At 42.6% G+C, this 24,040-nt stretch overlaps 4 protein-coding genes across 4 annotated transcripts; 3 read left to right on the forward strand and 1 right to left on the reverse strand.

Moving 5' to 3' along the window:
• LOC111238123 (homeobox protein SIX5-like) lies at positions 1 to 5,052 on the forward strand. The gene is made up of 3 exons (XM_022767518.1): positions 1 to 686; positions 1,877 to 3,384; positions 4,092 to 5,052. The coding sequence occupies exons 1-3, from the start codon at positions 1 to 3 to the stop codon at positions 4,772 to 4,774; spliced, it is 2,877 nt and encodes a 958-aa protein (XP_022623239.1). The 3' UTR covers positions 4,775 to 5,052.
• A 2,490-nt stretch (positions 5,053 to 7,542) lies between these two features.
• Positions 7,543 to 10,258, forward strand: LOC111238127 (homeobox protein SIX2-like). Its single transcript, XM_022767524.1, has 3 exons — positions 7,543 to 7,994; positions 8,913 to 9,073; positions 10,084 to 10,258. The coding sequence occupies exons 1-3, from the start codon at positions 7,602 to 7,604 to the stop codon at positions 10,256 to 10,258; spliced, it is 729 nt and encodes a 242-aa protein (XP_022623245.1). The 5' UTR covers positions 7,543 to 7,601.
• Positions 10,259 to 10,406: 148 nt separating this feature from the next.
• qpctl (glutaminyl-peptide cyclotransferase like) lies at positions 10,407 to 17,318 on the reverse strand. The gene is made up of 7 exons (XM_022767519.1): positions 16,580 to 17,318; positions 14,278 to 14,424; positions 13,886 to 14,179; positions 13,298 to 13,459; positions 12,935 to 13,034; positions 12,733 to 12,849; positions 10,407 to 11,664 (listed from the first exon to the last, which is right to left on the reverse strand). The coding sequence occupies exons 1-7, from the start codon at positions 16,796 to 16,798 to the stop codon at positions 11,519 to 11,521; spliced, it is 1,185 nt and encodes a 394-aa protein (XP_022623240.1). The 5' UTR covers positions 16,799 to 17,318; the 3' UTR covers positions 10,407 to 11,518.
• A 1,321-nt stretch (positions 17,319 to 18,639) lies between these two features.
• Positions 18,640 to 23,518, forward strand: LOC111238155 (ribonucleoside-diphosphate reductase large subunit). The gene is made up of 4 exons (XM_022767559.1): positions 18,640 to 18,776; positions 20,194 to 22,175; positions 22,701 to 22,889; positions 22,984 to 23,518. Exons 1-4 carry the CDS (start codon positions 18,758 to 18,760, stop codon positions 23,173 to 23,175), a joined length of 2,382 nt encoding a protein of 793 aa, XP_022623280.1. The 5' UTR covers positions 18,640 to 18,757; the 3' UTR covers positions 23,176 to 23,518.
• Positions 23,519 to 24,040: the final 522 nt, after the last annotated feature.

A 24,040-nucleotide genomic window follows, 5' to 3' on the forward strand; every position in this document is an offset into this window, starting at 1 on the left:
ATGGCTTCCTTGTCTTTGGAGTCTACAGAACAATCTGAGAATAGCCCAGAGGAGCCAACGGCAACGGAGGTCAAAGAAGAAAAAGATCCCGTCCAAGTTTCGGAACAATTACTCCAAAGTTTCCAAAAGTCGGCTCTGAGTTTTTCCACTGACCAAGTATCATGTCTCTGCGAGGCCCTTCTGCAGGCGGGCAATGTGGATCGCCTGTGGAGATTTCTCTCCACCATACCTCCTTCGTCCGAGCTGCTACGTGGCAACGAGACCCTGCTGAAGGCCCAGGCACTGGTGGCTTTCCACCGTGAAGAATACAAGGAGCTTTACGCCATCCTGGAGAGTCACGACTTCCATCCGTCTAACCATGGGTTCCTGCAGGACCTGTACCTGAAAGCCCGCTACAAGGAGGCGGAGAGGTCCCGGGGCCGCAGCCTGGGCGCCGTGGACAAGTACCGGCTCAGGAAGAAGTTCCCCCTGCCCAAAACTATCTGGGACGGGGAGGAGACCGTGTACTGTTTCAAAGAGAAGTCACGAAATGCCCTGAAGGAGTGCTACAAGAGCAACAGGTACCCCACTCCGGACGAGAAGAAAAACCTGGCCAAAGTCACCGGACTGTCCCTCACACAGGTCAGCAACTGGTTCAAGAACCGCAGGCAGAGGGACAGGACCCCGTCCGGGACCCACAGCAAAAGGCAAGACCGCCAACACTGGAAACATTTCAATTATTGCATTTATCAAGTCGTTTAGATTAGGTTTTCATGAAATCAGTCATATTGAAGGCGGCAGCTGCCTTGAAGTTTTCTTTTTTTTTCTTCTTAGAGCAACATGTTACTTTGTGTTGTGGAGGATCACACAGAAAAGTCAGTGAAACTGGCAGACCAAACCTGAATGGTAAACAAAGCCTGCAGGCCTACTCAGGGTAGCATTGAAGGACTATGTACACATTGAAACTTGAAGTAACAAAACTATCAAGAAAAAGCATTGAATTGAGTGATAAGATGGACTTTGGAGCTGACTTTTGACAGCAGTGAAGCCACTCAGGTCTGAGACCAAGAGCATGTTGCTTTGTTATGAAATGTGAGATCAAGGCGCCCACCATGGCTCAAGTTTCCTGAAAGCCTGCACTGCTGCCTAGGGCCTGCAGAGCTGGGGTGACCCAGGTTAAGAGAAAGGAGCTGATACTATGGGAGGTGGGGGTGGTAAGAAATCACACAGACTGATATCTAAGAGCTTTACAGCGATTATTTCACCAAGCACGGGGGAGGGGGCAAATTGTGAGGAGATAAGAGAGAGAAAAAGTAGATTTATCAAATCAGGTTTGAGGGCTCGTGCTAGTCTAGCAAAGGGTGGATCTGCATGAACGACCAGGATGCTACACTTCCCAACAAACATTAACCAAGTATAGGCCATAAAGGAGTTTCTAGGAATCTGATCCGGCTTTGTCTTCCTACCAGCACAGACAGAGCTTTATAGTGATCCACTGCAGAATATGGTTGTTTTGTAGATAGGATGGTAAAGAGAGTGAATGATTAAAAACAATGGTGAATGGCTAGTATCTTTGTCAGCACACTATAAGTTAAGCACTGAAATATCTACTCAACACACAGGTGGGCAAACTAGAAGAAAACTTTGACTGTTAATTTGACTCTAAACCTGCAAAAATGTTTCATTTCCAGTTTACGTTCCCCATTTGAAATAGATAATTTAATTGCTCTACCACCTAATGTCATTGTTATTAGGTGGCGATGTCATCAAAGCATGAAAAGGATTAGAAAATGTGTTCATGTTGAGCACAGATGAAAGGATTTATCCCAGTGCCTGGTACTCTAAAACCACACACATTTCCCTCTTATTTGGCTAATTTCTTTTTCCTCCATTTCAGTGAGTCTGATGGGAACCACAGCACTGATGATGAGGCCACCGCCATGGACGACACCCCCGACAAACCAGAGGAGGCTGCTGGCTCCACAACTTCCATCATCTCTCTCTCTGCAGTCCCCTGTAGCACAGGAGGCCAGCTCATCCTCAACGGGTCCGGTGGCTTCCTCACAGCCTCTCAGCCATTACTCCTCAATGGGAATTCCCTGATCTCCAGTGCTGGTGCCGGTGTCATAATTAACGGGCTGAGCTTGGGCGATTGCCAGACAGTTACACTGAGTCCTGCTACAGCCAGCTCTCCTTTGATACTGAACGGGGCTCAGGTAATAACCAAATCTAGTATCAGTGTGCAGCAGCAGCCACAGCAGACAGTCTCTGTGGCAGAGCAGGTTTCAGCCATGGAGGCCAAGACAAGCAGTCTTCCAGCAGTTGTTCTTGGTACTAACAACACACCAGTCTCAAACCCTCCATCCATAATCTCTCTTCCTTTGCAAACCAAGACAGACAGTGGCAATGCAATGGATTACATCGGTATGCCTGAATCAGAGGGCAACAGCCAGACAGTATCTTCCTCTTCTTCATCTTTATCCCCCTCTTCACCAACTCTGTCCTCTCCAAACAGCCTCCCCTCGCTAGTCCTGACACAAAACACCCAGGAGTCCCTCACCCTCCCAGCCTCTATGTCATCTGCAGGCATGGTTATCTCCAGTTCTGCTGTTCCTCTCCCCAGTCAACAAGGGGAGTATGTTGTCTTTGCCACTGCTGGCTCCCAGTTAAATTCTCCTAGCTCTGTAGTTTCCTCCAGCAGTGCCACCCCTCAGGTCTTCTCTCTGCCCCAGGTTGTGCCTTCCATCCAGGGTATACCAGTATCCCAGCTGGTCCAGCACTCCTCAGGAGCCCAGATGTCCCAGTGCCCTCAGTTGGTCCCAGTATCGCCCCTCACCTCACCAGCTCCTCAGTTTCAAAGCCCCCAGACAGTGAACACAGGCGCCAGACTGGCGCAGCAGCAACAGGATGCTTCAACAACTCTGCCTGAAGGTGCCGCAAACATAGTCTCTATTTCACAGCTTAACAACAATCAGCTGCCACAGCGAATGGCACACCAACTGGGGGATCAAACCACAAACTCCTCACCAAACAAAATCCAGGCTCCGCAGGTTATTTCCATCTCTTCCCCAACACAAGTAGTTCCAGTCCCCCAGGCCAAAGGCACCACACCAACACAGTTAGTCCCACTCTCCATGCCTCAGCTGGTCCCAGTCTCTTCCATCCAAACGTCCTCCACCATCTCTTTCCCCCAAGTGGTACCTGCCAGTCCTTCTCTCTCCATCCCCTCTGCTGGAGTGCCTTTACAGATTCTGACTTCAGCTCCTGCAGCTGGAGCGGTTGCACAGGGTCCTCTCAGGATAAACCAGCTGAGGCCCATTCAGAGCGTGGGTCCCCCAACCAGCATGGCCCCTGGTGTGCAACTCCTCAACTCTGGGATCATTCAGCTGCCCTCTGCTCCTCCAGGTACACTGAATTTATTAGATATTTGCAAATGTAGCAAGCAGAGCTGAAACGATTAGTAGACTGACAGAATATTAACCAACAATTGATTAAGTGTTTTCATCATTTTTCAAGCAAAACTACTCCAGCCTCTCACGTCTGAAATTTGATCTAAAAAAATCTACATATATTCAGTTTACTATCATATAAGACAAAGAAAAGCAGAAAACACTCACAGCTGACAAGAGAATATTTGGCATTTAAAAAAATGAACAATATCAAAATAGTCAATTAATTTTCTGTTATCTGATTAGTCAACTAATTGTTTCAGCCGTATCATTTTCTATGAATATTTGTCAGTTTTGTTTGTAAAATATTATTTTATCCATAACATGTAACACACCAAGGAAACATGTTCTTATGCGAAACAATAGAGCATCAGTAACTATAGAAACTCAAGGAAAGGAACGGGTTGTAATGCACACAGCATTCATTTTTTAAGCTAATAATAAATAACCTGATTGACGATTTTTTCTTACAGAAAATGTTAATTGTGAAAAATACATGTCAATATAAGTATTGGTCTGTAAATGAATTTGCTGCCTGTAAGTATACGTAGTAAAGAGCTGTATTGGTGCTGATAAAGTTGCTACATACAGTGTTGTGCCTTTTGTTTGAATGTTGGTGCACAATCTTGATTGCTGTCAATTTATCATTTGTCACCACTGTAGGTAACCTTCTCCTTGGTGGAAGCCCCTACCTGAGTGTCCAGCAAGGCAAGCTGATTCTGACCATCCCAGCAGGCATTCAACTCACCAGTTTGCCCCTGAAACCAGTCCCAGAGACTTCATCTATCCCTGCTAATGGCTTGAGCTCCGTTCTCACTCCCTCCATTCCTCCTGTGGCTTCCCACCCTTCAACCACCTCAGGCCCAACCCCCAGTGGTCTCACATCATCTCCTCTGAACTTCATCAACTCGTCTCCACCATACTGTGCTCCAGAGACTGGGGCCACAACAAGCCAGACATCTGCCGTCCCCTCCCCTCATACGCTGGACCATTCGGTCATCCCCACAACGCCAAACACTCTCACCCCAGAGAGCATGCTCACCCTCAGTCCCATGTATAGTGGAGTCACACCCAACACCCAATTGTCCCAACCAGCATGGAGCCCTGTGTCCCTCTCCACTTCAGCCAGTCTAACTCTGTTTGATGTCCGCGGCAAGGGGGACCTACCTGTAGACCCGGCTTTGTTAGGCCTCCCTGGAGGAGAGTCGCTGCTTCTGGGAAGCTCCTCTCTGGAGCAGGATGTGGAAGCCAGTTCACCACTGGGGAATCCAGAGGACATGGATGGGGACTCCAAGATTCTTACTCAGCTCCAGTCTGTCCCTGTGGATGATGAGCTGGGCTTGTAGTCCCTATGTAGCAACTCCATGCCTTGAAAAACAAAAATGATAAAACACACAGTAGGTTTTTTTTTTAATTGATCTGAAAGATTTTGTTCCATATTGTCATCCCTCAAAGACTTAAATGTCTTTTCCAACATGTTGAGCTTCTAATCATGTACAATGATGCTCTCTCAGTAGGGCCTGAGCTGGCACTTTTGATACAAACCCCCTGCTGCTCTATTTCACATAGATGGGCAGGGTTAAATGGGATGTTCACCTGCTGGTTCAAGATCAGACTATTTCTGTTTTTGGCTGAGAATTTTGCGTTCCAGAGGTTTTTTTTTTTTTTTTTTTAACTAAAATCCGTATGTGCCTTACCTGTTTTATTATATCCAGACAAAAGAACTAACACAGATTAGTCTGCTTGGCCCAGTTCCAGGTCCTGGTGTTAAAAAAAAAAAAAAACTATATTATACAAGGTGTCATGGTTTTGCCAAGTCTCTCAGATTGTCTTTGCAGTTTTGTGAACTGCTGCCAGGTTCAGCTGTCCTTAGAAGAAGATGCCTAAGGTTTTTTCTGGCAGTAGAAGCAGTTCGTTGAGGATCCACCACAATAACTATACACCGGACTATCTGGCTAATGGACAAATCTTGAAATATTTGCCTGCCTCTCCAGAATTTAAGAGATTTAGGAGTTTGGTTTGGTTGTTTTTCACAGCCTGAACATATTGTTCAACTAACACTCCAGGAACATAGTGAGGATTATATTCCTCTCAAACAGAAGTGAGTTGAGGCAGTTGAGCTTTATGTGAATCAGCTGAAATTAGTTTGCCTCCACTATTATTACATCATAGCTTCGAGGGCAATACAGTGTTTTATTACTACACGTTACTGAAGTCTGGGTTAAAACATGCAGCCTACTTCCATCTTATCAGAAAACTGTTAGTTTCTGCAGTTTTCTAGTGAGAATGCTGCCCCACATCAGTAAAAAGATACCACAGGAAATAAAAGGGTTTATACTCTATGCAATGCATGTTTAGTACTTTATAGGACACTAAGTAGCACAATGGCTGACTCAAAAAGCCAGTGCACTTGGGAGATGAAAAAGGAGCTTTGAAATACTGAGCTTTTAAATGAAGCATGACAGTGCGTTACACTAAAACGTTTGCTGTGATCCCACTAAGTGACATTTGTTGTCAAATGCATCTGAAATCTCTGTCCGTTGATATTGTTAAGTGCCTTATTTTAAAGCTTACAGGTCTGATGTTTTTGAAAAAATGTTTTGAGGTTTTACAAACACCAACATTTCTGTATCTGTTTGATCTCCAGTGAAACATAATGTGACAGTTTTGGTTGCGCAGTCAAAGCTCTATCTCCTCTTTTTGTATATTTTGCACATTTCATTCACACAATGTTTACGCTGCGCTGCCATGTTGTTATGACAGTGGTACGACTCATATTTCTTAATTGGACTGTAATAATCCCCACTTGAAAGAACAGCTAAAGAGGTAAATCAGAAAACAGAATACTGATTTCCTGATAAAATCTGTTGTAAATTGATGGAATAGCTCCTTCAATTTAAACCTATAATACTTGTCATTGTATGAGCTTTCTACTGTCATAAAACAGGTAGCGGTCAAATCTTTGACCAATTATGGTACACAAAAATATACTTCAGTATCGCATCTAGTTACAATAATGGCCTATGTGTTTTTTTTTCTTAGTATGTTTGTTGTTTGTCTCTTTTGTACATTTAATCTATTTAAAGCATGTATCAATCAGTTTTTAGTTTTAACTGAAAGAAAATGAGTCCTTGGGCGGGGGGGGGGGGGCTGATAGGAAATGATATTCATTTTCACTTGGAAGGTCACATTGTTGTGCAAACTGAGGTTTTACAATCTCAGACTACAGGTATTAAATCGATCATTAGGTCATTAATACTCATTTTTAAATAGGTCACCCCCATAGTAATAAATTTTAAGGTAATTTGTTCCCAGTGTTCTTTGGGTAGATAATGAAATAGCTTGGACAAATCAATTTTAGTCTGAATTTTACTGAACTTTTAAATTAGTTAAGGGTAAAGGGAAATGTGCTCTTTATATATGTAAAATATGGTAGCTTGTGTTTTGTTTATATGAGCCATTTCTTACCAAAGTATGTTGACATCAAAGCCTGTGAGGGCCTATGCACATTTTTAGTCCTGTTTGTTTGTAGTGTGGGATTTGTTTTTTACTCTCCTTCCTGACACATAATGTATATGACTCCAGATTTAACCAAAGATATTGTATTTTGATCGACTTTTTTTGATAGTTCTGAAAGGGATCATTTGTGTCTGTCATTCAAGGTTCTTGTTTTCTCATTTTTGTATTCAAATGCATTCTATTTTTTTATATTATATGATATTGTAATAAACTACATTTACAAACTGGTTATGTGTTTGTTATGAGTGTGAATTACTGCAAGCAGTAAAACTATTTGTCAGAGGAGTTTGCTTATAATTTGGCAAGAAAATTTTATTCAAATGCATTTTCTTCCTGCACAGTGAAACCGTCGTGCTCTCTTTCTCACTGGGTGAATGCCAGTATAGCAAAGGTCCAAAATGTGTGTGAGGGTGTGTACACATGTGTTTGTACAAGAGAGAGAGGGATGTATGGGGTGTTGTTATAACCCTGATGGTCTCAGGTTACCTATGATTTGATTCTGCCAGGGCATGATGATGAGTAATGGTAAACACACATGCAAGCCATAATGCTCCACAGAGGCTTCAGCTCTCTTCAGTTTTAACTTGATATTAAGAGAGGTTGTTAGAAGATATCCTCACACAGACTTTGGGCTGCCATCCAGTTTCCACAGCAATGATCTTCACAGCAGAGCAGGTGGCTTGTGTCTGCGAGGTCCTACTGCAGAGCGGTTGCATGGATCATCTTGCTGGCTTTCTCCGGACTCTTCCTGCTCCTTCCTTCTCCTCCTCCCCATGCCCTGGGGAGCTGGAGAGTGTGCTGAAGGCTAAAGCCGCAGTGGCCTTTCACCAGGGGCACTTCTCCGACCTCTACACCCTGCTGGAGGGCTTCCCCTTCTCCCCACGCAGCCACCCGCTGCTACAGCAGCTTTGGCTCCAAGCCCACTACATAGAGGCTGAGAGGCAGAGGGGCCAACCCCTGGGAGCTGTGGGGAAGTATCGTGTGAGACGAAGGTTTCCTCTACCACACACCATCTGGGACGGAGAGGAGACTAACTACTGCTTCAAGGTAGACACAATTTATATTATCCCAAAGTGCTCCCCAACTGTTATTTAGCCTTCTGGTATGCACTACATTGTACAAGATAGTTAGACGTCTATACAACTTTTGAATTTTGATTAGTTGTGAAAGAGGCAGACTGGAAAGACCTGCAATATAAAGTAACTGTTTACATTTACTCAAGTAGGGTACACACTGCAAGCACACTTTTGCAGCACTTATATTTTTTTAAAAGTATTTTATGTTACTTTATACTTAACTGTATTTCAGTGGAGAATCTTTTACTCTTTACTATTTGTCTGACATCTCTAATTGGGGTAAAATGAGTTACTTTGCAGGTTCAGACTACGGGAAAAACATATGATCCATCTCTAAGAGGTTAGTTGTAGATTAAGGTTTACATCAAGTACAATACAGGACTTTTACTTGTAAGGCACTTTTTCTCACTTCACTATCACTATTCTTAATTTAGTTAAGCATCTGATTTTCCACCACTGAGAAAGTTACAATGGTGGAAACAATCAAAAGTGTTTACACTTGCTTGAAGGGCTTTGACCAGGTTACAACATAACAACTCATCATGAATAAATATTGAATGGCAACACCTACTTTACACATAGGTAGCCTACTTTCAAAGGGTATTTCAGTTTTTTTTAGTGATAGCTTACATACACTAATCTGAATCTGAATGTGTCTACTGGGCACAGACCCAGGGACCCAAGGTGCAACTACAAAGATACATAAAACAACCACAAAGAGATACAAAATGGCTACACAAAGAAAAAAAATGGCCACACACACACAAAAACAAAAAAACAAATCAATCACAAATCGATTATAAAGAGACAAAATAACCAAGTGATTGAGACAAAATATTTGTGATGTAATAGCCTTCAGCTTTCACTTGATTAATTTGCTTTTTAAAAGGAAAAATCACGGATTATCCTCCGGGAGTGGTACCGTGATAAACAGTATCCCTCCACCCGGGAGAAGCGGGAGCTCTCAGCGGCCACCGGCCTGACAACCACACAGGTCAGCAACTGGTTCAAGAACCGCAGGCAGAGGGACCGAACCACCGACGTTACCGGGTCAGTGACGGGGTCGGAAACCGTCTCATGTTAATGATTGAATGCTGTCCTTTGCAGTAGCTAGAGTTGACATGACTGAACAACAGGTAAACGTAATGAGGTAGGTAGTTTATGTGGACTCACCGCAACCTGAAGACACGAACTAATCCTTGCCGTTTGAAGACAGTCTCGAGTCACAAACAAAATGTGCACATTAATCAATACTAATTAAAATCACGTGCCTAAAAACGTCACAGCTCGAATTTACATAAAATTGACCAGGAGTCGATAAAGTCCACCACGTTTTGGGAAATGAAAGGCATTGCCATGTATAGTGGGCATCAGAAGGGAACCAGCAACAGACTTTTGCCCCGGGGACACTCAGGGGGTTGATCAAGCCACGGTTTAGGGGAAAGTTACCATTTCTTCATTGGGGACCCAATGGAAATAAAGAGCAATAACTGTCAGAATTATATTACGCACAGCACAGTTATTTATTCATTAATTTATTGTGTCATTGTTCTGTGGTTCTCCTATTTGAGAACACAGCAGGTGGTGGAAGTATTATGGTTTGGGTGTCTTTACACCACCTGAACATCTGTAAAGCACATACAAGAGAACCGTGTTTCCAGTTCCGTCTGATCTTACAGCAACCTGAACTTTACACGTACAAAATGAGAGGAAGTTTCTGTTGCACATACATACACCTGAAACTACTGCAGTCAAATACAACAGTCCTGTTCAGTTTTTACTGAAATTGAGGTGTTAATTCAGCTTTTGGAGAATGCACTTTGTTGTGCTGCTGAACTGCATTACATTACACTGAGAGCTGTTTCTGTTCAACTTAGTTTTAGCTAGGTGTACCTAATGAACTGACAACAGAGTACACATTGGTAGCCTGTTGTTTTATTCCGTTTTTACATATAACAGCACCCTCTTATGGTTAAATTAGGGACCTGATGTAATGTTTAACAGTGTGTTGTGAAATATATTAAAATGTCATTTTCTCCCACTATTTTTATGTTTTTCAGCTCTACCTTCAGTTTCCAAACAGCTGGCTCTGGAGGACCCTCAGGAGAAGTCTACCTTTCCTCTGACAATGACCTGTCACCTCCAGGCAGCCCCCATCCCCAACACTACAGACCTCCTCCACCCCTCTCTCACCCACCACCTCCTCTACATCATATGTGTGAAGGCTTCATCTAAATCAGCCCTTCAGATGTCTAAATGGTCACTTCTCTTACTTGGTTGTTTCTTTTTGACAAGTATATTACATTACAATACAATATAAAACATTGTTTTGCTCCTTCTTGAATTTAAAGCCTGGTTTCTCAGTAAAACAAACATTTTGCAAGTAAAGTTTTATTACCAAAACATGACTCAGCAGACATTGTACCTTGACTTAAACATAGAACACAATATAAGACAGACTTTAAAAGTAAGCGACATATGGCTGGATTTAAATTCAACATACCAGTTCACAGATGTGCTGCAAAGCCCTGCAGAGGATCGACACACATTGGAAAGTCTCTCACTCATCCTTACACACTATGTTCCCACATGGTATCAAGACATTTATAACAATCATGTTCTTCATCTGGTTAAAGGAAAGATGAGACTAAGCTGGTAAAATGTTCATCAGCATTTTTGTGTTTTGACTTCCCAAAGGTGCATCAAAATCTGAAACCATTAAAACTTTATTGCTGACTTTTCCCTACACCTTGGTGTAAAATCACATTCATTGGCTTTTCACTCTAATATCATTACACAGACACAAACTGTGCAGTACAGCCACATAATATAGCTAGCCATTAATAATAGCAGGTTGTAAGGCCAAGAGGAGCTTCACTCATGTGAAGATAAAATGAAGATTATTCACAGAAATGACCTAGCTGTCACCATTTTCACTGTACGAACAGTGTTCACAGCAGCTCAGAGAGCTCAACTGATTGTGAAGTCTGTTATTAAAAAGACAGTAGTGCATCTCAATCATATTAATGGGGTAAATAATAGTAATCAATGATTAATAATATGGATAAGGCTAAGATTTTGTTTTAACAGGAATTAAGCAAAAGTATTAATTTAGAGGGCTTTTGAAATCACAAACACATTTCCCAGGTTCCCCTCAGGTACCGTGCTCATTAGCCATTACAATAAAATTTTAATTAAGACTCTGTATCCACTTCACATTCCCAGACAGTTGGAGAAGGGCCTCCAACTCATTCATTAAATGAAAACAAGGAAACCGGACCAGCAGGGACAAGTCTTTGGCAAAGTTCAGCTGGTATCCCAGTTCCATTTAGTTCATTTCATCGGGGTCTCCTCTTGTGCACCTGGTCCTTTATTCGTAACCAGTGAGATAAACAGCACTAGTACTCCAGAACAGGGTAACAGTGAGCAGAGGGTTTCAGGTGACAGCTGTGTGGACCTTCACCTCTAACATCTGTTAATGTTTGTGTTTTGTGTTCAGAAGCCCAGGTATTCAGCCAGAAACACAGCCATGATCTTGGTCAGGTTCTCTACAGTGGGACGGTGCATGTTCTCCTCTGTGTCGTCCAGCGTATGCCAGAACTGTGGGAAGGGAGTGGCAATGACATGTAGCACAGGGACACCTATATGGACGGATGGAGAGGAAAGAGGAAAGTAGTGATGCTGACTGACAGCATGTGTAATATACTTAGGACATACTGTATATATCCCAAAAAACATTTTAGTTTTTAGACTCCGGGAACAAATTTTCTCAATTTGTTCATCAATCAGGAAAGTGGAGAAGAAAATTAATCTACAGCTCCTCTGATAATTAACTAATTGTTTTCATAATTTTTAAAGTAAATATGCTAAGTATTTGTGGTTCCACCTTCTTAAACATCATGATTTGATGATTTATACATGAAGGAAGGTGGACTGAATTAGGGCTGAAGCTAACGATTATTTTCAATGTTGAGTAGTCTGCCAATTATTTTCTCGATTTCTCAATAAATCGTTAATTGTGAAAAAAAATGCCATTAAATTTCTCCAAGCACACTGTGATGTCTCTGTCTCTATATGTGTTTTGTCTCACCAACAGCCTAAGCTCCCTTCAGTGAACTTTAGGCCAGCACCACAGTCCTGAACTGAATGTGAGCTGAAAAAGGGAAGCCAGTGTAATGAACAGAGAAGGGTAGTGGTGTGGGAAAACTGAAGAGGCTGAACAGAGCAGCATTCTGGACTAGCTGCAGAGATCTGGTGTCAGACGCTGCATTGGTCCAAACAGACAATGACAAATGACTGGATGAGCACCTGGGCTGCCTCCCTGGTGAGGAGGGGAAGCATGCTCTACAGGAGCAGGCTACTGGACTGATCGTGAATTATGTGGCTGTTTGTATCCAGGTTTCCACCCAGATGTAGCGCAAATCTTAACCAAATTTCAATAAAATCCGATCTAATAAAATGGGACTGAATCAGCTGAAAAGGAGGGCGCCAGTCAAACTTCAAATGGTGGAAAAATGCTCCACAAACTCCACATCATATCGCTCCACACAGATCTGCTGTTTACATTCCATTTTGTCACATTTTGCTTTTCTCAATACACCAGCCTTCACACCTAAGCCAGGCATAAACACTTTATTTGTGATATTTTTAAGCTTTAAAATGTACATTAAAAACAGGTGGAGAGAAACCCACCTGGTGTTATCACTCACCTTTGTGAAGGAAGGGGATGTGGTCGTCCTGGACAGGTCCAAGATAAACATCCTTCCTAAAGTACGTCTGCTCAGAGGGGTGAGATGTCAAGAGGCCCTGTCGATGGAGTCTCTTCTCTGAGAGAGAGGCGTGAAGGCAGAGTGAGAGAATACAACAGCGAGGGATTTAAATATTCACAATAAAGCCACAGCCAGTACCTACCTGCAGCAATCAGACGATCAAACCAGCGTGCCGTGTTATCAAAGTGATTGGCGATCAGTGGGTCAGGACCGCCGAGCAGGTCTAGCAGCACAAAAAGGTCCTAGGGCGAGATTTGAAAGTCAAAAGACAGCAGTCAGTAGTTGGAAATGGGTACTGAATATTGAATTTCCTTTTAATCATAGTACATTTACAGATTTTTAGCCATTAACCATGACTGAGCTCCAGCTATTGAGCTTAAAATGGGCAGTGTGTTTCTGCTAAATTCAGCCTGATCATACATAATTTAGCATGTGTCTGCATCAGGGTGTGAGGAATGACCATGGAGGACGTGTATTTCTGTACAGAGCAACACAGTTTCCTCACCACAGCCTGGAGCATGGTGGTGTGTGAGGAGCCTGCGGGGTGAGGCGTGTTGGCCATCCGCTCAGCCAGGTGGCGAGAGCCGTACAGCGAGTCCGTGGCCGTCCACTCTTCAAACGACTCCTCACCGTCAAAAAACACGAGCTGAAGGGAGACTGGAAGTTTCTATACGGGAAAGAAGCAAATTCTCATTAAAATGCACTTTACAAAAAGCAAGCAACTGAAGCCAGTTTCTCTTTCTGCAGTGTTGTCGCAGTGTGTGTATGCAAGTATGTGTGTATTCCTACAGTAACTACATAAAGCACAGCCTCTGGAGAGACACTGCTATATACAGATGACTGCTGCATTCAATACAGGGGCCTAGAGTCAGCATTTTTTATCCTATACTGCAGCCTCAAGGCAGAGGGACAAAATGAGGGTCTGAGGGGAAAAAAGAAGAAAGAAAATACTCGTCAGCAGCTCAGATCTTTACTCTTTGTTATAGGAGGGAGCACAGGAAAGGATCGAACAAATGGGAAACTAATCTGTCAGCATCTGCTCCAACTGCCAAGATGACAGCACACACGTGTGAAAACACATCTGAACACACACCTGCTGTTTGAATGATCTAAGCTGGGCATCCAGAGAAGTGGCGAGCTCCAGGATCATAGCACAGGGCACTGCCGAGTCACTGGCCCCGAGAAACACCTTCTCTGGCGCATGGGGGTCGGGAGGCAGGACCTTGGAGTCATAGTGGCAGGCCAGGAGCAGCCTCCGAGGGGCTGAAGGGTCCAGAGTGGCAACGATGTTAGTGAAGGTGACCGGGCCTCTAGGGGTTGGAGACTTGAAGGAGTCTGGGTCTATGGACCAGCCAGCAGACAGCGAGGACAGGGTGGAGGTGATGTGCTGAAGTGGAGCAAGTAGAGGTCGGATTAAAGATGAGGGAAAGAAACAAAGAGAGTGAATGTGCATCAAAGATGAACCTATTCAAGTTTTAGACACACCTGCTGTACGGCCAGGCTGCCCTGTGTCCCTGGGAGCCTCTCTATCAGGATGGGCCTCAGGTGAGTCTCCCACAGACGAGTCCCGTCCACCTGAGAGGCCAGGCGGCGGAGTTGAGCTGGAGAGCACTTACTGGGTTTGTGGGATAACTGCAAGAGAGATGACAAGATCAATGATGAAAAAGCTGATGTGGGAAGAGGAACAGCGTGTGCTGTGAATAAAGAAAAGGGCAGGAGGTGAAGTAACAGCACTGAAAATGGAACGTAAGGGTTTGTCCTCTTTTTAGGTTTTTATGGTGCAGAACTGCTTGACTTCTCCTCTGATCCTTATTCTACATATACTGTATATTTGGTCCTTACTTACCTAATGTTGTCATTCTGTTACTCCATAATATAATTGGTATATCTATACTCTGTTTACACCCTGAGGTTTCTCCTTTTTGTCCCTGTTTAAGGTTTTATTTTGTAGAGTTCATGCTTATCTCAACTGAGGACTGATATCCTGTGTGGGTCATTTAATCGAAAAGTTGGTTGACAGAAAAAATTGGCTTCTGTTTTGATGCTTGATTAATTATTGGAATAATTTCTCAAGCAAAAAAGCCAATAACTCCAGGTCCCACCTTGTCAAACTTCAAGATCTTCATATGATACTTTTTTTAATATGTGCAATAATAAACTTTGCGTCTTTCACTTTTGGACTGTTGGTTGGACATGTAGTTCAAGAGACTGGGAAACTGTGATGGACAGTGTTCGATATTTTCTGAAATTTTTATAGACAAAATTATTAATTGAGAAAATAATCAGACGATCAATCAATTGTCATAACACTGCTGTGTGGTTGCAGCTCCTGTCCTGGTGATTATAAATTACTTTGAGGCTAATTCTGACTTGTGATGTTGGGCTATATGAATGATATTGACTCAACTAAAAAGTAAAGAAGAGCAGTCGTGGGACTGATAAACAACATCAAAACCAAGTGAAGTGAGACATGTGATCAGCGAGAAGTGGCACACCTGGGCAGCTACAGTGACTTTAAGTTGCTGAATGAATATTGTCCCTGCTGTACTCTTTGATACCTCGACACATCCAAAATACACAAACAAACAGAAGAGTAATAGTACTACGTAGGGCTACGAATAGCGATTATTTTCACTATTGAGTAATTTTTCAATAAATGTTTTAGAGGTATCATTTAGGCAAGAAAATTTCAGGAAATGGTGAAAAATGTCACAGACTTCAGCCCAGACTGATATATTCACATTGTTTATTTTATCCAACCAACCCGAATACACCCCAATAGAATTTATGCTAATATAAAACCAAGACAAGCAGCATTATGCTCACACTGGAGAAGCTGGGCAGTGACTGGCTTGCTACAATGATTCATTTTCTGTGAACTTAGTAATCAATTATTCAACTGATGGTCACAGCACTAAACAGTAGAGGGAGGAAAAGAACTGTTGAGGAAAATAACAACTACTACACTCAATCTAAATCTAAAAATCACTTATTAAAACTACTTTTTTATCAATTAACTTGTGCATTTTTGTATGTATGTACATATGTATTTCATGCTTGACATCTTATGTATCATAAAATGCACATTTTAGATTTGTGTCTTCTGTTTTACTGGTTTCTGCCTTGTTGATTTTAATCCTGTATCCTTTTTTTGTCAGTTCGGTTTAGAGAACTTTGGCTAGTGGTTTTCATGAATAAAAATAAATAAACTGTATTATTCTGAATAGACAATCATTGAGTCAAAACTTATAGTTCAGTTATGTCACCACTAACACCTGTTGTATCTGGTCAGTTGTAGCAATTACCTTGAGGTAAAGTCACTCCATTGCAAGTAAACCTTTTACAATCAAAATGTTACTTAAGTAAAATTGCACAAGAATTAACAGCAAATTGTGCTTTAAGTACTTATTATGCAGAATCACATTATGCAACTGGAGTATTACAGATGCATATATATATATATATATATATATATATATATATATATATGTGTGTGTTTGTGTTATATATGTTTGTGTATGTGTGTGTACATATTTCACATTTTAGCTGGTTAAAATAAATTTAACAGTAGTACAATAAAATAAATGCAGTAAAGTAAAAAGCAGTGTTTTTCTTTCAAATGTAGTGGAGTAGATGCATAGAGTAACAGAACATAGAAATACTCAAGTCAACTAAGTGCAGTATTTGATTAAATGTACCTTCCACCACTGAATCTGGTTATTGTGAAACGTCACATAAAAGGCAAGACAACAACACACCTTATTTATTTTTCAGTCATAACTCTTACCCTGTCTTTGGTCAGATCCGCGGTGGGCAGGCGGTTCACGTATCCACTGGTTGTGTCGTTGGACAGGTAGACTCCCAGCACCACCGCTAGCACCAGAAACCCGAGGAGACAGAACAGCAGTACCCGGGCCCGGGGCATCCGAACCCGGTCACAGCTAGGGAAAGAGCCGCTGCCGTTGCTCTGCTGCAGAGGCTTGTACCGTCGACTGGACCTGGACATGACTGGAGATACAGTGTCTTTTTACTGGGGCTCAGTGAGTCCTTAGGGCGACGTGTGGAAACTGCCCAACGCAGGAGGGAAATTCACACAGGAAGTCGAGGGGAGGCTAAACTAAGCTGAGTCGGGGGAAACAGTCTGTGTTTGCAACAGTCCTGTTTCAACATAATGATTCATCCTTCGCTTTTAGTCTGTCTTTTGAGGTCCCAGTCTCCCAGCAGCCGACTCCTCAGCAGACATGACTGATTTAAGTGCTTCTTTGATCCAGTTAATCCAGGATACACAGAAACATTCATTCTGTGGGTTTCTCTGGCTCCTGCTGTTCATGGAGCAGCAGCTCTTCACCCTGCCTTAAACTCATTTTATATCCAGTAACAGCAGCTAATGGGAAAACTGCATCAAAGTGACCATGCAGCAAACGTGTATAACTCTTGTGGTGCAGACCTCCGAGTAAAAAATGTACAAATTTTACGCCTTCACATTATAGGACAGTTTAGCATAGTCTCTGATCAAATGGCGAAACTTCTCCTGTGTTTTTAATTGTGGTTGAAGAAAAAGCTTTGTACTGCAATAACGCCACCTATTGAATTGGAGTACAAACTACAGTCATATAAAAAAAAAGTTTTTTTTTGTTTTGTTTTTGTTTTTATTTATTATTAAAGCTACAGCTGTTAGTCAGCTATTTGATGCTTTTATTGGTGACACATGATAGTAAACTGAATATATCTGGTATCTAAATACATGTGTCTCCTCAGCAGTCTGTCAGAACGGAAGAAGCTTCTTGGATGAAACGTCTTCAGTCCAGCTGCCCTCGATCTAACCCTTCTTGAATAATATACTATGTGTCTCTATAATCTTGTTTCTTAAACTTCCCCTCCCTTTACACAACCATGCACATCATTGCATCATTCTCCTCTCTGTTCCCTGGCTTTAGTTTTTAGGAATAAGTATTTGTTTTGATGCTTTTCTTGAGAGAGTACTTGTAATAATGGATGCAGTTCAGAAAAAATGTATAAAAACATAAGTATGGTTTATTTAATTTAATCTTGCATCAGAACAAAACTTCTTATAATGGCGGGTTGCAACCGGGTGGAGTATTATCGCCACCCACTGTAGTGTTACAGAATTAACATATCCCTGTTGGCAGCCCTGTGTCTTGTGAAGACATGTCTCAAGAGTGAATTTCCAGAGCTGTTTGTCAGGATTATTTTACGTGTTCAATCCCTTTTGATCGTCGTTAACTGTCTTTTATTTACATATTTAGGACAGACAAAGACAACACGACATCGCAATTTCTGCTTGGATTCTTCCCAATGTGGCGTGGAGATCAATTTAATTCAGTCCTGATCAGATACTTGTGAAACTTCTTGGCTATGATTCCCCACTCCTGATTCTTGCTGGATTTGACGCAACCTTTAAGATCTCCATCCCATAACCTCTGCCTTTACATCTTGATTTTGCTCCAAGTTAAATATTTGGCTCTGGCTTTACTTATTTTATTACCAACTCTACTGAGTTAACTGTAAAATGTTTTTTTTGCAGGTCGATGTACTTATTTAATTCCCTACATGAGCTAGTGCTCACTAAAACTGCACATCCTATCCTAATATTTACATGACCTACTTCTCTGTCCCGCCACATTTGAAGAACAGATGCGGAAGCTGACAGATTCTAACAGTCTATTATGACATTCTAAACTCTTCTGATTGGTCCTCGGACATGAAGTCCCGTGTACTCTTGCCTCTGATTAGTCAAACAGCATATCGCTCTCTGCTGGTCATTAGTGACGTCTTCCGTACAAATACGACGTTAGCGGGATTTTCTGGAGTCATTCGCGCGTTCTTTTGTGAGGGTGGACGGACACCGTGTTCAGCCGCACATCGTGACAGCGAGGAGACACTGAACGTGTAGCCGGAGAGCTGCTAATTTCTTGGGAGACGAGTAACACCACACCGTGCCAGTATGCATGTGATCAAGCGAGGTGAGGAGTTTATTTTGTTGTTTTGGAGCAGAGCAACTCGGGCCTCAGCTAGCTTCATTGCTAACTCTGTCAGTAATGCGGATCTACCAGTCTTTAGGATCAGGTGTTGTATCATACTACCGAAACTCACAGGCGCTGCTTGAGTCGGCGAAGCAGCGTCAGTTACCTGCTCATCCACGTGGACGTTGACATGAACCACAATGTAATTTTGTGAGTCCGTCAGCTTCAGCTTTGTATTGAAATTATTGTTTATGGACTCAGCCATAATGAGCCTTTGTCATAGTTGGCGCCAAAAAGCCAAGTTATACAGTACTACCTGAATGTCACAGTGGCCCTCAGCGTGGTTATGATCGAGGAGATGCTGATTAGTTTGCTCAGCTTCTGCAGGTTGGTCATGAAGAGGAAACACAAAGGTCTGTCCGGTGTTTTCAAGCTTCGAAAAACGATTTGAAACTTATTACAAAACGCTGAGAAAAGTTACACGCCATAAGACAAAACCCTAAGATTATGTGAACTCATGGCCGTGTATGTAACCCCCCCCCCCACTTATTTTCAGCTGTATTTATAATTTTAACAATTTTTAGTTTTATTTGATTGTTGAAGCATTGTTGATTGTTTAATCTAATTACTGTACCTACTTTTTTGTATTCATTTTTAAGTTTCTGTTGCTTGGATTCCTTCCTGTATGTTTTATGCAGATATGCCTGTATGTTGATTGTTTTCTCGATTAATCAATTATTCGTTTTGTCAATAAGATGACACATAATAGTGAAAAATACCCACAGACCAAGGTCACATCTCTGAATGTCTTGTTTTGTCTGATTTAACTGTCCAAAATGCTATAGATGTGAAATTTATTATGCTGTGTGAAAAGCAAGTAGCTGAGTTCTCAACTACAAGCCCTTTGTTTTAAACCAGTTCTTTAACAAAAACTACCGCACAATTGTCAGCAATTGAAGCAAAATCTGTCATTTTTCTTTAACAAAAAAAAAGTCCAAAAGAGGAATTCCTCACAATAATCGACTGACTTGTCTCTGAAAAGATGAAGCAAGACTCGGGATATAAAAAACATTTCTAAAACAACAGGAAAAGATAAGATTAAAAAAAAAAAAAATGAAAAGGAAGGAAGATATTTTTACTTCAATATGATGACAAATGATACAAAAAAATAGTGAGTTTAAAAAGAAAAAAGAAAAAAAGTTTGATTTATTAATATTTAGAAAGTGTTGGTTCTAAAAGAAAAGTGATGAAACATCCTGTTTGACTAAGATCAGTCCAGACTGGGATTTCACTGGATTTGTCATGAATTATTTTTCAACCAGCGATTACTTTTATCTTTATTGATTTCTGAGTTTCATTTTGCTGACTGACAACTTGGGACACTGGTGATTTAGTGTGTATTTGTTTTGTTTTCCAGATGGACGCCAAGAGCGCGTCATGTTCGATAAAATCACCTCTCGTATCCAGAAGCTTTGCTATGGACTGAACTCTGACTTTGTGGACCCGGCCCAGATCACCATGAAGGTGATTCAGGGTTTGTACAGCGGAGTCACCACCGTGGAGCTCGACACGCTGGCAGCTGAGATCGCCGCCACTCTCACAACCAAACACCCCGACTACGCCATCCTCGCTGCACGGATCGCCGTTTCCAACCTGCACAAAGAGACGAAGAAAGTGTTCAGTGACGTGATGGAGGACCTGTACAACTACGTCAACCCTCTGAATAAAAAACACTCCCCCATGATCTCCAAGGAGACCCTCGACATTGTTCTTGAGAACAAAGACCGCCTCAACTCGGCCATCATTTACGACAGAGATTTCTCCTACAACTTCTTTGGCTTCAAGACTCTGGAGCGGTCGTACCTGTTGAAGATCAACGGCAAAGTGGCCGAGCGTCCGCAGCACATGCTCATGAGAGTGTCTGTCGGCATCCACAAAACTGATATCGATGCAGCCATTGAGACCTACAACCTTCTGTCAGAGAAGTGGTTCACCCACGCTTCTCCTACACTCTTCAACGCAGGAACCAACAGGCCACAGCTGTCTAGCTGCTTCCTGCTTGCCATGAAGGATGACAGCATTGAAGGCATTTATGACACGCTGAAGCATTGTGCCCTCATCTCCAAATCGGCTGGAGGAATCGGCGTGGCGGTCAGCTGCATCAGATCAACAGGGAGCTACATCGCTGGCACAAACGGCAACTCTAATGGTCTGGTCCCCATGCTGAGAGTTTACAACAACACGGCGCGTTATGTCGACCAGGGCGGCAACAAGAGACCGGGAGCCTTCGCCATGTACCTGGAGCCATGGCACTTTGACGTGTTTGACTTCCTGGAGCTGAAGAAGAACACGGGTAAGGATGAGCAAAGGGCCAGAGATCTTTTCTATGCCCTGTGGATCCCTGACTTGTTCATGAAGAGAGTGGAGAGCAACCAAGACTGGTCTCTGATGTGTCCGAACGAGTGCCCCGGGCTGGACGAGTGCTGGGGGGAGGAGTTTGAGCAGCTCTACACCAAATATGAGAAGGAGGGGAGGGTCAAGCGAGTGGTGAAGGCTCAGCAGGTGTGGTATGCCATTATTGAATCCCAGACAGAAACTGGTACACCGTACATGCTGTACAAAGACGCCTGCAACAGGAAGAGCAACCAGCAGAATCTGGGCACCATCAAATGCAGCAACCTCTGCACAGAAATTGTTGAATACACCAGCCATGATGAGGTGGCGGTGTGTAATCTGGCCTCCATCGCTCTCAACATGTACGTCACCCCTGAGCGGACTTTTGACTTTAAAAAGCTGTCACATGTGACTAAAGTAATCGTCAAGAACCTGAACAAGATCATAGACATTAACTACTATCCAGTGGTTGAAGCCGAGAGGTCCAACAAGCGCCACCGGCCAATAGGAATCGGTGTTCAGGGTTTGGCTGATGCCTTCATCCTGATGCGTCACCCCTTTGAAAGCCCCGAGGCTCAGCTGCTGAACATCCACATCTTTGAGACCATCTACTACGCTGCCCTGGAGGCGAGCTGCGAGCTGGCCGCCGAGCTCGGCCCCTACGAGACATATGAAGGCTCTCCTGTCAGCAAGGGCACCCTCCAGTACGACATGTGGGAGAAGACGCCCACTGACCTGTGCAACTGGAAGCTGCTGAAGGAGAAGATCGCCAAGCACGGCGTGAGGAACAGCCTGCTGCTGGCCCCGATGCCCACAGCCTCCACCGCCCAGATCCTGGGCAACAACGAGTCTATTGAGGCCTACACGAGCAACATCTACACCCGCAGGGTCCTCTCCGGAGAGTTTCAGATCGTCAATCCTCATCTGCTCAAGGACCTGACGGAGAGAGGACTGTGGAACGAGGAGATGAAGAACCAGCTGATAGCTCACAATGGATCCATTCAGGTAACCATCCGGGTCACATCATGCTGATTTCATTATTCTGTTTAGTTACATTTACAGAAATCTGCTCACGTGAGCTTCAGAGTAACTATAGCAAACACATCAGATTTCCTCATGATTAGAGCAAAATGTTTGCTGGTTCTCAAAAGTGAGGAATTTTTTATTTATTTATTTATTTTTTTGACATTTTATACACTAACGATCATTCGATTATAGCAGTTGTACTGTGCAGGGCCACAACTAATGATTGCTTTTATTATTGATTAATCTGCAGATTATTTTCTCAATTAATCGTTTTGTCTATAAAATAGTAATTTGCAGCACCGTGTTCAAAACCCCAAATGTTCAGTTCACTCTCAAGAACCACTAGCTGAAATAAAGGAGAAAATCCTCAAGTGTTAGAAGCTGGAACCATTTAATGTTTGGCATTTCTCTCAAAACTGTCTCGTTATCGAATTAGTAGCTGCTCTGGTGTGGTGACTGTTCTGTCTTAAACATTTAATGATCAGATTGTTTTTATCTCAACAGGACATTGGTGAGATTCCAGATGATCTGAAGCAGCTGTATAAAACGGTGTGGGAAATCTCCCAGAAGACCATACTGAAGATGGCCGCCGACCGTGGCGCCTACATCGACCAGAGCCAGTCCCTGAACATCCACATCGCCGAGCCAAACTACGGCAAACTGACCAGCATGCACTTCTACGGCTGGAAACAAGTGAGTGACGCCTGCAGGACAAATCAGAACAGAAGAACAAACCACTGTGAATGCAACAACGGTGTGTATTGATATTCTCTTCTCCTCACCGCAGGGTCTGAAGACAGGAATGTACTACCTGAGGACGAAGCCCGCCGCCAACCCCATCCAGTTCACCCTCAACAAGGAGAAGCTGAAGGAGCCGCAGCCGGACAAGTCCTCAGAGCAGGAGATCAAAGAGCGTAACACAGCAGCCATGGTTTGCTCTCTGGAGAACAGAGACGAGTGCCTCATGTGCGGATCTTAAACGGTTCTTCCCTCCACTAATTTCACTCTTACCCCAACTCTAACCTGCTAAAGCTTGAGGTTCTGTTAAATACACCTGTTCTGACTTGATACTGAAGTTTTGGGTGATGCACCTGATCTTATACAAGTGCTTCCATAACAATTCAGGCTCCAGCATTCTTCTTCTTTAGTTATTCTTGAAAGCACTGCCGGGAGCTTGTCACAATATATAGAATAAATTTTTATTAAATGTTACATCAACTCACAGCTATCAATAGAAGGCACAAAGTCCTCACAACACAAAACGTTTTTTATGATGGAAATAAAGATGCTTTGTAATAGAAAATAAAATGTTTTATATGCAAGTTGTTGTCATTGTTTGTGGCACGCCGGGGACATGATGCACAGTGATGCAGGGCTACAACTAGGGCTGAACGATATGCAAAAAAAAAATCATTCATACATTAATCATACGAGTCACGATTTCAGTTGGAAAGGTTGTTTTTGCATTTCACTGAAAAAAAAATATACAAATTATTTATTTTTTGCGGGGTTTGTACCAAACAAGCTTGTTTGTTTATGTCTGTAGAACAGGATTTGTAGGCCGGGCATCTCTGTAACACCACTGATTCATTTATGGTGTGACACATTTGACCTTTTAATCAAAATATTGTAGCTCCTCCGATTTCGATATCCTACTTGGCCATTTTGGCAATTTCGATTTTTCTGCCCTAGTTACAACTAATCAAGATCATTACCATCAATAAAATGATTAATTGTTTTAGCTGTTTCACATCAACTCAAGGTGTAAAATGTCCATCACAGTCTCCTAGAACCTGAGATGTCCAACACTTGAAATATTCAGTTTGCTGTAATGCAAGACCAAG

This window comes from Seriola dumerili, unplaced genomic scaffold, assembly GCF_002260705.1.
Source record: "Seriola dumerili isolate Sdu_G_001 unplaced genomic scaffold, Sdu_1.0 BDQW01001195.1, whole genome shotgun sequence".
Taxonomy (NCBI): Eukaryota; Metazoa; Chordata; class Actinopteri; order Carangiformes; family Carangidae; genus Seriola; species Seriola dumerili.

Coding starts and splice junctions, on each gene's coding strand:
- LOC111238123 (XM_022767518.1), top strand. CDS start 1: ATGGCTTCCTTGTCTTTGGAGTCTACAGAACAATCTGAGAATAGCCCA. Junction 687..1,876: donor TCCGGGACCCACAGCAAAAG/GCAAGACCGCCA, acceptor CCTCCATTTCAG/TGAGTCTGATGGGAACCACA. Junction 3,385..4,091: donor GCTGCCCTCTGCTCCTCCAG/GTACACTGAATT, acceptor TCACCACTGTAG/GTAACCTTCTCCTTGGTGGA.
- qpctl (XM_022767519.1), bottom strand. CDS start 16,798: ATGTCCAGGTCCAGTCGACGGTACAAGCCTCTGCAGCAGAGCAACGGC. Junction 14,425..16,579: donor CGGATCTGACCAAAGACAGG/GTAAGAGTTATG, acceptor TCTCTCTTGCAG/TTATCCCACAAACCCAGTAA. Junction 11,665..12,732: donor CATCCCCTTCCTTCACAAAG/GTGAGTGATAAC, acceptor CCGTCCATATAG/GTGTCCCTGTGCTACATGTC.
- LOC111238127 (XM_022767524.1), top strand. CDS start 7,602: ATGATCTTCACAGCAGAGCAGGTGGCTTGTGTCTGCGAGGTCCTACTG. Junction 7,995..8,912: donor AGACTAACTACTGCTTCAAG/GTAGACACAATT, acceptor GCTTTTTAAAAG/GAAAAATCACGGATTATCCT. Junction 9,074..10,083: donor CGAACCACCGACGTTACCGG/GTCAGTGACGGG, acceptor TATGTTTTTCAG/CTCTACCTTCAGTTTCCAAA.
- LOC111238155 (XM_022767559.1), top strand. Junction 22,176..22,700: donor CTCACAATGGATCCATTCAG/GTAACCATCCGG, acceptor TTATCTCAACAG/GACATTGGTGAGATTCCAGA. Junction 22,890..22,983: donor ACTTCTACGGCTGGAAACAA/GTGAGTGACGCC, acceptor TCCTCACCGCAG/GGTCTGAAGACAGGAATGTA.